This window comes from Ochotona princeps, chromosome 5, assembly GCF_030435755.1.
Source record: "Ochotona princeps isolate mOchPri1 chromosome 5, mOchPri1.hap1, whole genome shotgun sequence".
NCBI classification, from domain to species: Eukaryota; Metazoa; Chordata; class Mammalia; order Lagomorpha; family Ochotonidae; genus Ochotona; species Ochotona princeps.
In genome coordinates, this window is record NC_080836.1 from 99,733,689 (window position 1) to 99,747,639 (window position 13,951).

Sequence of the window (13,951 nt, forward strand, 5' to 3'; positions counted from 1 at the left end):
GAAAGCGGTTGAGGACAGCCCAAAGCCTTGGGACCCTGCACCCACGTAGGAGACCCGGAAGAGGTTCTGGGTTCCTGGCTTTGGATCAGCTGAGCTCCAACCGTTGCGGCCGCTTGGGGTGTGAGTCAGTGGATGGAGGATCTTCTCTGTCTCTCCTCCTATCTGTATATATGACTGTTCAATAAAAATAAATCTTAAAAAGAAGATTAAGGATGAAGCAGGGAGTGAAATTGAAACTGTCTGAGGAGCTACTTCTTCTTTTTTATCTTTATACTCAGCATCACAAACCTTGTTTGGCCTGCAGGAAACCGAGGCCCCTTCTTATTTTGCATAACTTCAAACTGGACAGAGAAGTGGCAGGAAAGGAAAGGAATTGGTTGCCTGGATTCAAAACATAATTTTCTCATGTGTCTTAACCTGTCTTAATAAACATGCATGTGTGCACATGAGTGTGCATGCACACACACACACACCTATCCACATGTAATATTCTTCAGGCTCATTGGAGGGATTATCACAAGTACACAGACCCTTTTAATGTAGGAATAAAATCAGGGTGCTTTCCCAAGAGAAAGTCATTGTCTTACGGAAGCACAGTACAATGATCAAAATCAAGAAATAGAGCATAATAACCTACTATTTCTTTTTTCTTTAAAAAAATTTTTTTTTATTTGAAAGGCATATTTTACAGAAAGATAACGAAAGGTAGAGAGAGATCTGCCATGCTCTGGCTCACTCCCCAAATGGCCACACGTGCCAGAGCAGAGGCAACCCAAAGCCAGGAGCCAGTCCCACAGGTGAGTGCGTGGTTCCAAGGACCTGAGCCATCCTCCCCTGGATCCGAACTGGAGCACCTGGGCTCCCATGCCGGATGCCTGTCCTGCAGGTGGATGGTTCTTCTTTCATGCCACCGTTTCAACCCCACATCCTACCGTTTCTAGGCCACAATCCCTATTCAGATTTCACTCAGTGACCTGATGAGGTCTTTATAAAGAATAGTTTTCCTGTTCCAAGATCCAAGATCACATAGTGTATTTAGTTATTCTACTCTTTAATGTTAATTAATCTGGAATAACTAAATCCCCAGTCTACCATTTCTTTCTTTCTTGGTCTTGACAGTTTGTTTTTTTAATCGTTTCCTCAGCTTGATTTGCTGTTCTATTTCCTCCCAATGAGAAATGGAAACAACACATTTTGGGCTGTATTCTCTTCATGTGTTGCAGTTACATCTGCCAGGTGTCAGTTTTCCCTAATATTGGTGATATTACCTTCGGTCACGTGCTAAGGCAGAGTCCAACAAATTTCTGCACTGTACAGTTGCTAATTTTCAAAAGCACGTTTTTTCTTTAGATTTTTTTTTTTTATTGGAAAATCAGATATACAGAGAGGAGGAGTGACAGAAAGGAAGATCTTCCATCCACTGATTCACTCCCCAGGTGGCCGCAATGGCCAGAGCTGAGCTGATCCAAAGCCAGGAGCCAGGAGCTTCTTCAACCACATGGGTGCAGGATGCCAAGGCTTTGGCCCATCCTCGACTGCTTTCCCAGGCCACAAGCAGGGAGCTGGATGGGAAGTGGGGAGCCCCAAATCCATATTTTGAGTGACATGAACCTAAGCACTAGCACTGCTTAAAACTTCCAACAATTCCCTCACTTCTGCACATTGAACCGTGTCGCACAGTTCGTGGCATGCGTCAGGAGGTGGAGGTGATGACGTTGAGGTTCCTTTGTGAGGAGACAGAGTGGACTGAGTCCTGGGAGGAACCCCTGAGTGGTGTCCTAGAACCGGAGTTTTCAACCCCCTTCCTCACATCCCCTCTGTTAGGAAACGACAGCGCTCACGTACGAGAGGCCTAGGCAGGTGAGCGCCAAGACTCATGCTTCGCTGCTGTGAGGCCATGCTCACCGAGGCCCACAAGTACTCTCGTCCGTGCTCACCCCAGGCGCCGTGAGGACGCGCCCCTCGCCTCGCCCCATGGAGCCTCGGGCAGGCCCCAGCCGCCCCTCTGGTCCTCAGCAGCCCGGGAGTCCGGCCTGGAGAATCCACCTGCAAGAAAAGCTCGGAGGCGCCTGCGCATTTGTCTCCGCACTCAGGCGCTGTTTGTCCGTTTCCATGGCGACCAAGGCTGCCGGCTGGGGATCCCAGAGCGAGAAGATGAAGCTGAAAAGCCTCCTGCTGCGGTATTACCCCCCAGGTATGCGGGGCGCTGTGCTGCACCCGGGCTCTGGACCAAGGAGGCCCAGGAGGACGCGGGGGGGCGCAGGGGGCCAGCGGGGTCTCGGACTAGGTGATCCTGTCCTTCCCAAGTCCGCTCTCTCACTCCTTCGGATCCTTGACTATTGTTCAAAACTTTTAAAAGTTTGTGTGTGTATGTGTGCGTGTCTGTTTAGTCCCCCCCCCCCTTTCTAAACAAAAATCCAAATTGTTAAATTTGTATGCCTTCTGATAACACAGACATGAGAAGGGCCAAGGACATGGAGATGTCCTGGGGTATTCGGTCCACCTGTGGCTGGCTGCTTGCCGTGCTGTGCTGGTCAGCCTTTCCACTTCCATTGCATCAGCAGCTTTGTGCCTTGCACCCCAGGACTTTATAGAGATTCGTAAATGCTTGATTCCAGTGAGTTAAATGATAGGAAATGGGTCCTGAAATGCCGTTGTGATAAAGACATCCTTGTCTCGTCATACTGTTTCATAGGATAGACACAGATCTTGATTTACAATTCAAGACAGTTGAAAACTAGACTCACAAAGCAACAGATGACTTGTCAGATGGGCGGTTTGGGGTTGCACAACACAAAGATTTCAAAGGGGAGTGGCCATGAAGGATCTGTTTGATTTAGAATAGGCACAGGAAGGGTGGGATTTGAACTTAATACCGAATGTCTTATTTTTCTTAGCAAAGCCTCCATCTATCACTATGAGGTGCCCGGTATAATCTCAATATTCTCCCATCTTCAATAACTTCGTATTTTGGGTGTATACTTAGGAGTGGAACTGCTGAAATGTATGGGAGTGCATAAAAATGTTATTCCTAGTTTTTTTTCCTCCTAGAAATTTCCATATTGGCGTTCATAGTGGTAGCAATTTCTTTTCATCCCCACCTTCCCACCAACAACCTGTTAGAGTTCCTTTTTTCTATCCCCTCGCTCCTATTAGTTCGTTTCAGTCTTTCTGATAACAGGCCAGCCATTACGAAAGGGTTCAGGTGGTAACTCGTGGTTTTGAGTATTCCCTGAAGGCGGTGATATTGAACTTTTTTTTCATATATTTGTTGCTGATTTATTTTATTCTTTTGAGAATATTCTATTCAGGTCATTTGCACACTTCTTAACAGATTGTTTTTTTACTCTGAGTTTTTATGTTCCTGATATATTCTGCTTATGAATTCTCCGTCAGACAAGTAGCTTGTAGATCTGATCTCCCAGTTCTGTTGGATGCATCTCCTTGATTCTTGTTTCGTTGTATAGAAGCTTCTGAGTTTGATAAAATCCTATTTGTGTAATTGTACTATTTTTGCCATTGCTGTTGAGGTATTATCAAAACAAACAAAAATAAACTCATTGCCTATGCCAATGTCTTGAAGTGTTTTCTCTGTTTCCTTCCAGGAATTTCATGGTGGCAAGTCTAATATTTAAGTCTTGATCCATCTTGAGCTGGTTCCTGTGTTTGAAGAGATGCAGGATCCAGTTTTATTCTTGTACCTATGTAGATCCAGTTTTGCCAGCAACACTTACTGAAGAGACCCTACTCTCTCTAACGTACGTTCTTGGCACCTTTGTCAAGAATCAGTTGTCTGTATGTGTGTGGATTAATTTCTGAGCTGAATGTTTTGTTCTATTCATTTACATGTTGGTTTTATGCTAGTACCACGCACTTTCAATTACTACTGCTTTGCAGCCAACAGATACCCACGTGACCACGTTTATTGTAGCTCTATGCCCAGTAGAGAAGCTATGGGGCCGGCATTGTGACGCAATGGAGCAGATCACCACCTGTGACACTGGCATCTCACTGTGAGTCTCAGCTGCTCCACTTCTGGCCTCACTCCCTGCTAATGTGCCTGGGAAAGCAGGGGAGGCCCAAGGACACACATGCAAGATCTGGAGGGAATTCTAGACACCTGGCTTTGTTACTTCCCTAGCCCTAGCTCTTGCATACATCTGGAGAATAACTCAGCTAATGGAAGACTTCTCTCTGTAACTCTGCCATTTAGTTAATGAACATATCTTTAAGAACCTGTAAATAGCCAAGATATTGTATCAACTAGAGCATCTATCATCAGATAAATGGGTCGAAAAATCTGGCATATTTGTACACAATGGAACACCATCTATCCGTAAAACACTCATGTTCTCTCATTTGCAGCAAAATGGGTAAAACTAGAGGGCATCACGTTAAGTGAGATAAGTCAGACACGAAAAGATGAAAAAAAATCCCACATGTTCTTGATACGTGGGAGTTGAAAATGCACTTCAGTGTGAACGGAAAATGTTAATTATAAGAGTCTTAGAAGGTTGGGAAGGATACAAGGAATTTGAATTAAAAATAGGGAAGTTGGATGTGATTGATGTATTGTAGCAAATATACTAATATGTTAATAAAAAGGAAGTGGATGTGCGATATACTGGAAACTTTTGTACAACTCTTTTTTTGTTTTGTAAATTTATAACTATTCAGAAACAAAAATGTAAAAAGAAATTCCTCCTTTCCAGTCCCAACCTGGTTCTGTAATTTCCTCAGACTGTGCCTCATTTGGAGACTACGCATCATCACCTATTCAATTTTTTTTTGGCAGAAACCTCACGGTTCATGTCCCATTTCGCTAGTATGACCATGCGTTGTTTCTCTCTGCACTGCCTTATTCCAGCTCATCAGCAGGCAGTCTCAGCTCTACTTCTCAGCCTGTGACTTCATCAGGTCTTCCCATTGTCCATGACGCAGGTGTCCTGAGTCAGCATTGCTCCCAGCTATGCTCGCTGGTTAAACCTCCATCCCACCGCAGCACCTCTTGCTGTGATACTTCAGCAGCTTGTGAAATGGGTTCTCAGTTTTCAACTATATCCCCTACCATCGGCCTGCCGGCAACATGCAGCAGGAGCCGAGGTCGGCATCTTCAGTAGTGTCCTGTGTGCTTGCGAGGGAGTCCGCACAGCAAGCTTGGTGTGCTGTTCGCTTCTAGGAACTCACGCTTCTGTGCTCAATGGATGTGGTTCTTTCTTCCTTAGCTGTTCTTTCAAGACTTCAGGGAAGTCCTCACACTCATTGTCTCCTTTTCTGGATTCAGCTTCCAATAGACCTTGGAATGGATAGCGTCTATTCTTCATTGGATTTCTGGGTCATCTCTCTTGCCCTAGAGAGGTATTCCATTGCCCTTCACCCCAAATGTCCGTCACTGATTTTTACTGTGCGCCACTTTTAGTTTTGCACATGATCGTCATCATCTGGCACTCTACTTATTCATCATGTTTTAAATATCTAAATAGCTGCCCCTTTCATGGACACTCGCAGAGCCTAGAAAGGTTGTAGAAATGTCACAGAGTGACTGCAAAACTTTAAAGATTTGTTTATCTTGATTTTTTTGTTGTTGTTGTAAAGGCAGATTTACAGAGTGAAGCAGAGACAGAAAGATCTTCCACCCGCTAGTTTACTCCCCAAGTGGCCACAACGCCAACAGCTGAGCTGGTCCCAAGCCAGGAGACAAGAACTTCCTCTGGGTCTTCCACATTGGTCCAGGCAGATGCAAAATGAGGATTTAGCCATTAGGCTATTGTGCTGGGCCCAACTGGAAAATTTCAATAAGATTAGTAGCCTGTTCTTTCCGGGTGCTAACAACTTGCTCTTCCCTATGCTCACACACAGGCTAGTTCCCATGAATACTTCCACAACATGAATTCTTCCTTTGGTTGTAGAGTTTAGATGAAGAATGTGGAATTTAGGATCAGAATAACTGAATCTAACTGTATACAATTTTTTTTTAGTGTTGGCATTTTTTTTTTATGAGAAGGAAAGAGGGAGAAAGAGGAAGATGCTGATTCTTATGCATACTCCCATGTGTGGTATGATCTTATTCTTCTCAAGCCTTAAGAAGCCATTGTGCCTTTCACCTTCATCATGTGCCCGCTGGGACTCTCCCACGGGGAGACTCTTTTTGGTCTTCCTCTCACCAGCTACGTGAAGTCCTGTTTCTATACTTGCTCACACCAAAATTTTGGACTCAGTTTCCTTTTTTGCACTTGACATTGGGTCAAATGACAAATCCTGTCAGTTCTACTTAAAAAAAACGTATGACGGAACCAACAACTTCTCTTCACATTTCTGTCATTATTGTCCCTATTACTAAATTCTGGGTTTTTTGTTTGTTTGCTTTTTGTTGAAGATTTATTTACCTTTATTGGAAAGTCAGATATACAGAGAGGAGGAGAGACAGAGAGGAAGATATTCCGTCTGATGGTTTACTCCCCAAAAGACTGCAATGGCTGGAGCTGAGCCAATCCGAAGCCAGGAGCTCTTCCGGGTCTCCCACATGGGTGCAGGGTCCCAAGGCTTTGCGCCATCCTCGACTGCTTTTCCAGGCCACAAGCAGGGAGCTGGATGGAAAGTACAGCCACCGGCATCCATATGGGATCCCAGCAAGTTCAAGGCGAGGACTTGAACTGCTAGGTTATCAAGCCTGGCCCTAAATTTCCATTTTCACTCTGTTTTCAGAACAGAAGAAGGCTGACTCTGTTAGAATGTCACTCTGATGGGCCAGCACCGTGGGCTAGTACGCTAAGCCTCTACCCGTGGTGCTAGGCTCCAACATGAGCGCTGCTTCGTGTTCCAGCTGCTTCATTTCTGATCCAGCTCCCTGACGTGGGCTGGGAAAGTAGCAGAGGATGACTCAAGGTTTTGGGCCCCTGCACTGATGTGGGAAACCCAGGAGAAGCTCCTGGCCCAGCTTTACCATTGCAGGCACTGGCAAGAGATCCATAGGATAGAAGACCTCTCCATCTCTGAAACTTTACATTTCAAATAAAAATATGAAAATCGATATGTAAAGACTGTTGCCCTGACCGTACCATTCTTCCTATCAACTCCTCCAACGGCCCTTCATTTCACTGCAGGTAAGAGGACTGTGGTCCCAAGGATGTCTGGCCTTGAGGATTCTTGCTTCCCCCTCTGACATCAATATCGTTGATGTGGATGGCATAAATGTGCCCTTCTTTACAGCCTTTGCAATTGTCAGTCTTTGTGTCTGGAGCAACCTTTCCCTGGGCATTTACATAGTTAATTGTTTTTTTTAGCTCATTCCTCCATTTTTAAGATGTTCATCTTCTCAAAATATTTTACAACTCTTGTGCCTTGATCTTTTTTCCCCCCCTCGGTGATCTCAGTTCAACACACCACATACTTCTGTTCTCTTTGTTGTGCTTAAGTTTCATGCTCTGAAACAGAAGTCTGCAAAGGAGGAGATTTTGCTTCCCTTCTTTGTCCCTGCGTCTCAGTCTTACAGCACGGAGTTTGACTGAATGAGTGGAATGAGGTAATGAATGATGGAGTGCCTAGAATTTCTCCTAAAAGGTGAGAAGGTTCAGAAAGTGTCCCCTGATACCTACTTCAGCTCTGCGAGTCAGAGGCTCTCATAGCAATCTTAGATTCCAGTAATGCTTTGGAGTCACATCTGCAGTTATGGCAATTAATGAGCCATGACATTAAATATTAATGAATGATTATCTTACAGTGGCACCACATTACTTCATGTGCTCAGCTGTTTTATTTCTCAATTCCAACCTTTGGTGAGCCATATTATATGCATGTTTCTAAGATCACACTGAAGGGCAGCTGGTGCTTCAATCACATTATCAAGTAGGAAAAAAAGCCTTCACGGCTGAATAATGCTAATGCTGCCTTGAGCTCTTCTGCTTATAAAGAACAGTTGTCTTCTGCATCCTAATCCCCTGATTTGGGTCCTCCCACTCAGAAGCATTCTCTCTTTAGCATTCAGGGACTCCTTCTTCTCTCTACCTAAATTCCTGGCAAACTACACACACAGAGCATCGATACAGCTAACCACATCACCAGGCATTCTCTCTTTATCTTAATCCCTTCATTAATTCAGAAACGCCTCACCTTAGGGAGAGTGGGTGGTGATCACATGCTTTTCATATGACACCAGATGACAGTAGTCTTTGTGTGTAGTCTTTTTTTTCCCCTTTGGAACTAAACAAACTGATGGATACACTGAGCACTTTAGATACTAATACTTTTTGAAACACAGCTTTTTAATACCTTCAGAACTCTGGGGACAGAGGTCTTGTACCTAAGCCTTTTGGGAATCATACGACCAACAGAAGATGAAAAACATGACAACGCCTATATCTATCACTGAAGAAAGACATGCACTCTGTGGGCACGTGCGTCTATTGTCTGTTTATATGTATATGTTTAAAGATTTGTTTATTAAAAAGTGTGGGGGAGAAGAAGGCAGGGAGAGGGAGAAATTGATCACTGATGCTTTACTTCCCAAATATGTACAACAGGCAGGACTGGGCAGAAGTCAGAAATTCTGGCACAGGTGCCAGGAATCGAAACACTTGGGCTGTAGTCTGCTGCCTTCTCAGCCAGAAGCTGGGTCAGCAACAGAGAGGAGCCAAGATTCAGACTGGAGCTTGGATGTGCACTGCTGGGGTCTCAAGGCTGAACCAGCCCACTTAGCATTCTTCATCGCCCTTGTCAATGTCTCTTACTCATTTCACAGCTCAGCAGTGATGGCAAATTGAACGGGCTGCCTTGCTATTTTGTTACAGTTGAATCAGTCAAATCTGCTTGTTTCAGATTTAGGATTTTCTAGAGCAACTCAACTCGTTTTTATTAGTCAGCTAAAAGGCTTTGAACAGCATTAATTTTATGAGAACAAACGTGTTAAATTGCTTGCCAATCAAGTGGGGTTTTTTTTTTGTTTTTGTTTGTTTGTTTTTTGTTTTGTTTTTAATGAGATGACGAGACCAGAGAAAGAGTGAGTGAGGATGGTGCTGCCTTCTTCTGGTTCATTATCCAAATGCCCAGGATGGCTGGAGCTGGGACGGGCCGAAACAATGAGCCAGGGATTCATTCCGGGCCTCCACCGGGTGTCAGGAACCCAATTACGTGAGCCTTTACTGCCTCCTCCCCGGGTTTGCATTATCAGAAAGCTGAAGTCAGAAACAGGAACAAGGTATCAAATTCATTGACTCTGATATGGGACACAAACAACCATTATACTAAAATGCTGGATTCTGCTGTGTGTGCGGTCGAATGCCTGTTCCTCCCAATCTTTCTCTCAATTATACACAAGTGTATTATTACTTCTTCCTTTATGTTACGTATTTCCTTACTCACTGACCCCAGATAGCTGCCACTGCAGAAGCTGGGCCAGGTAGAAACCCCACCTGATTCCTGTGTGCATGGCAGGTGCCAAGCCCTGGGGCAGCCCTGTCTTGCTTTTGCGGGCTCCTTAGCAGGGAGTTGGAATAGAGGCAGAGCAGCTGGAACAGGTGCTCATAGGGGACGTCAGCATCATGAGCAGTGGTGAACTCCTGACCCCGGTTCAGTGGTTTTTAAAAATCATATACAAAATCTTTATAGTATTCATTATCTTGTCTTGATGTGAAATATGGCCGCAAAGGCAGGAGCTGAGTCAATTTGAAGCCAGGAGCCCAGAGCCTTTTCCAGGTCTCCCATGCAGGTGCAGAGTCCCAAGGCTTTGAACTGTCCTCGACTGCTTTCCCAGGCCACAAGCAGGGGGCTGCATGGGAAGTGGGGTTGCTGCGATTAGAACCAGCACCCATATGGGATCCGAGCACATGTAAGGCAAGGACTTTAGCTGCTAGGCTACTGCACCAGGCCCAGAATGTTAAATATATACACTTTTAAAGAAATACAGCATACACAGAGAACAATAAAACATTTACATATGGAAAAACCATCCCACTGCCTGGGGTACAAAAAACAGGGAAAAAATCAATAATGACAATGATAATCTCAATACTTCAGAAACAGAACTCTCACTTGGGGAGTGAATCATCAGACGGAAGATCTTCCTCTCTCTCTCTTCCCCTCTGTATATCTGACTTTCAAAAAAACTTTTTCTAAAAAAACGTTTGAGCATTCTGTTATCAGATAAGCTGTTTTTTTTTTTTTTTTTTTTTTTTTTTTTTTTTTTTTTTTTTTTTCTGGTTAGCAACAGAAATGAACAATCTGAAGTGGCTTTCTGTCTACATTTCCAGAGAAAGAGCAGGGAAAGTCAGTCTGCCCAACCAGTCCTGTTTTGGAGCTGGACACCACTGCCTTTATTTTATGTCTGAAAAGCAGATATTTAGCAAGTGAGAATAGTAATTGGCACCATGGCGTAACAGTCTACATCTCTGCCCGTGGCACTGGCATCCCCACTTCGGCTCCAGTTCCTCCTGGCTGCTCCATTTCCCATCCAGCTCCCCTGCTAGTGGCCTGGGAAAGCAGTGGAGGATGGCTGAAGGCCTTGGGTCCTCATGGGAAACCTGGAAGACCCTCCAGACTCCCAGCTTTGAAACAGCCTAGCTCTGGCTGTTACAGCCATTTGGGGAATGAGCCAGCATATGGAAGATCTCCTCTCTTTATCTCTCTGTAACTCTGACTTTCAATTACTTTTCAATTAATAGATTAATTTTGGCATGGGCTTGCATCATAAATGTTCATTATGTTTGTTCATTCCACAGGAATCATGTTGGAGTATGAAAAAAATGGAGAGTTAAAGATGAAATCCATAGATTTGCTTGATCTAGACTCTAGGTAAGTTGGTTACATGGTACAGGATAGTTTCCACAACTCAATTTTATCGGAGAACCTTGAAATGGAATGTGAAACGCGGATGAGTCACGTAAAACTGGCAAAGCATACTTCACGTGTGTTTGAAGATTGATTTATTTAAAAGACAAGAGCGGGTGAAGGAATGACAATCCTCCCAGCAGCTGTGTCGGGCCCCGCTGGAACCAGAGGCAGCACCCCTAACTGACCTCCCACACCCTCGCAGAGACCAAGCGCTTAGGCTGCTGATTCTCTTCTTGCTGCAGTCCTGGGGTGCTGGATGGGAAGCATGGAGTAGCCGGGCCCGCTGATGTGGGATACAGGTCTCCTCCGTGGCAGCTTAACCTGCCCCACCACGGCTGGCCTCCTTTAATTTCGAAAGTTGTTCTGTGATGAACTATCTCCAGTTGTGCTGAGCTGAACTTGAGGGTCTCGCTGGTGGAGAGCATGAGGTAGAACACGGATCATCAGCCTATGCTTTTCTATAAACAGGCATGATTTAAATACCATGGTAAAAGATTTATTTATTTTTATTTGTTAGGCAGATTTACAGAGAGAAGAAGTGACGGAGAAAGAGAGGAGAGGGAGAGAACTCTTCTATCTGCTGGTTCACTGTACAAACGGTTGCAATGGCTGGAGCCGAGGTGACCAAAGCCAGGAGTCAGGAGCTTCTTCCGGGTCTCCCATGCAGGTGTAGGGTTCCAAGGCCTAGAGCCAGCATCTGCTGCTTTCCCAGACCATTACCAGGGAGCTGGATTTAAAGTAGAACAGCCAGGACTCGAACCAGCACCTGTATGGGATGTGGTGCCGTAGGCAGAGGATTAGCCTGCTACGCCTATTTTATTTCAAACCTATCATGTAGAATGGTTTTAGAAATGTGCAGACAGAGTTCCCGCATCTCCCACGCCCCCACACGAAGGCTTGTCAGGATTAACACAGCAGGGCTTATACTGACTGTTCCCTGTTAACCAGGCTGGGTTCAGTTTTCCTCAGCTTTCCCAGAGTCTCCTTTCTTTGTCCCCAATTTTCTCCAGCATCCTACAGGATCCCCCCTGGCTCCTCTTCCCTGGGTCCCTTCCTCAGACGTGCCTGATTTGTAATAACTTCAACATTTTTGAAGCAAACCCGTTGTTGGATTCCAACCCCATGCCTGAGCCTGTGAATTCCTCTGCAGCTGGTTCATGTGATGGACAGCACATGCTGCTCCTAATGAGAGGAGAAGGCACATCTGTGTCTCTGGAAGTGGCGTGAGCCCAGAGGAAATCCCCGGTGGATCACCACACCCAGGATTCCCTCCCTCGAGGAGAGATTACCTCCTCAAGGTAGCCCAGCCTCAGAGAAGGGGAAGATGTTGTCTGTGGGTGAAAATAATAACACAAATTCTGTGATAAGAGTTAGAAACTTAAAAAAAAGTGTATATGTGAAGGGCAAAGAGGGAAAGACAGGAAGAGGGAGGGACTTGATCTACTCCCCAAATGACTGCAACAGTTGAAACTTGGCCAGGCTGAAGTCAGGTGCTAGAAACTGGGTCTGACTCTCCCACCTGGTTGGCAGAGGCTCAAGACGTTGAGTCATCACCTGTTCACCGTCCTACGGCAAGGGGACTTGGTGCACGGAGTCGATTGTCACACACACGGATTACTGACTGACGGTCGATAGCCAAACTTGACTACCAGCAAAAGGCTTTAAAGACTGAGGGTCGCGCAGGCGTAAGGAGGGAGGGTCTGCAATAGGATGTGATTTGCAGGTATATGAGCAAGGGAGGTCAACCAATAAACAGTGTGCTTTTCCAGCAGGCTGCTAATAATTGAACAGCATACGCATGAAAGAAACTGGGAAAAACACCTCGCTTTGATCTATGACCAAAGCTTGAGGATCAGAAGTTCCTTGGCCACGTTTTCCTGTTATAACTTCCGCAGGATCTCTGCCCTAAGTTCCCGGATCTTTCTCACAGGGTTACAGCTGGTTACGGCTTAATACCAGAGGTTTCCCGTCTTCCTACAGTCATCCACTGCTTTCCAGGGTGCCTGAACAGGGACCTGTAAAGCTGAATAGCCAAGGCATGACTAAGATGCAAATCAACATTTTGACACTGGATGCAGGCAGCCCGTTAGCTCCTTACGCCACAGTGCCCACCACATCACAGTCTTTTAAACATTTATTTGTGTGTTTTTTCTTTCCCTGGAAGTATTTAGAGCCTAAACTTCCTGGACCTCAGTTTTGGCATTCCCGAAACAGGCACGATGAAAGTGGTACATTACGCAGGTGTTCCATGACTGTGTAGGGGAGGATATGTATAAAGTGGAAAACGGGGTTCCAGGCACACTTAGTACTTTTTGTTTGATACCAGCCGTGCGTGCAGGAACCTTGCTGGCGCTCTCAGGACAGGGCCCTTGTCTCCTGACTTAGTCACCGGAGAAGGCATCACCGACTGCCCTGACGATCCTGCGGAAGGACTCCAACGCTCCCACCACAGTGGCAGGCAGTTCCGCGGCAGCCCAGCCGGACCTTTCCCTAGCTGTGGCTCCGTTTTGGCTGCCCACACGTGGCAGCCCCAGCTGTGCACTGCCCAGGCTGCTGGCTGATGCTGGTGGGGAATGCAGTGTTGTTTTCGACCTTTCGCGAATGTTCTCTGTCACACCTTGCACCTGTCTGGGAGAAGAGTAACTTTTTTTCGGGTGAATTTCAGCACTGACGTCAGGGCTCTGGTGGAAGACATCCAGAAGGCAGAGCCCCTGGTCACGGCGTCCAAGGTGGAGCAGGTCACCCTGTTAATACGCAGGCTGCAGGAGAAGCTGGGGCGGTACAGCAACCACAGCTTCCAGCTGTTTAAGGTAAGCGGGCTGCGCGTGAAGCGAATGCCCCGATGAACAGCAGGCTTCCTGTCCCCTAAAACTGTGTTTCCATGAAGTGGTTGAACTCCTTGTCGTTACAGACTTACCAAGTCTCTGCCGCTGTTAAATGAATCTCAAATAAATGTTTTCAATAAATTTAGCTCATCTTTATAAAGGTAAATTTGTAGTGTTATTACCTTTGATGAAAACCATTACGTAGCTAGTGTTGGAAAGTCAGATTTCATAGCATATCAACACTTCGTATTTTCTGCTTCCTTGTAAATTACTCTGTTTCATTACTTATATGTTTATGTGGC

The 13,951-nt window shown here is 45.5% G+C and overlaps 1 protein-coding gene across 1 annotated transcript in view; it reads left to right on the forward strand.

Annotated features, from left to right (window-relative positions):
• The first annotated feature begins 1,920 nt into the window (after positions 1-1,920).
• DAW1 (dynein assembly factor with WD repeats 1) overlaps positions 1,921-13,951 on the forward strand; it is a 37,479-nt gene continuing 25,448 nt past the window's right edge. Inside the window, exons 1-3 of the mRNA XM_004576748.3 lie at positions 1,921-2,194; positions 10,713-10,785; positions 13,490-13,634. Of these exons, the coding sequence (XP_004576805.2) occupies positions 1,975-2,194; positions 10,713-10,785; positions 13,490-13,634 (438 nt within the window). The 5' untranslated portion in view covers positions 1,921-1,974. The remainder of the gene's footprint in view (positions 2,195-10,712; positions 10,786-13,489; positions 13,635-13,951) is intronic.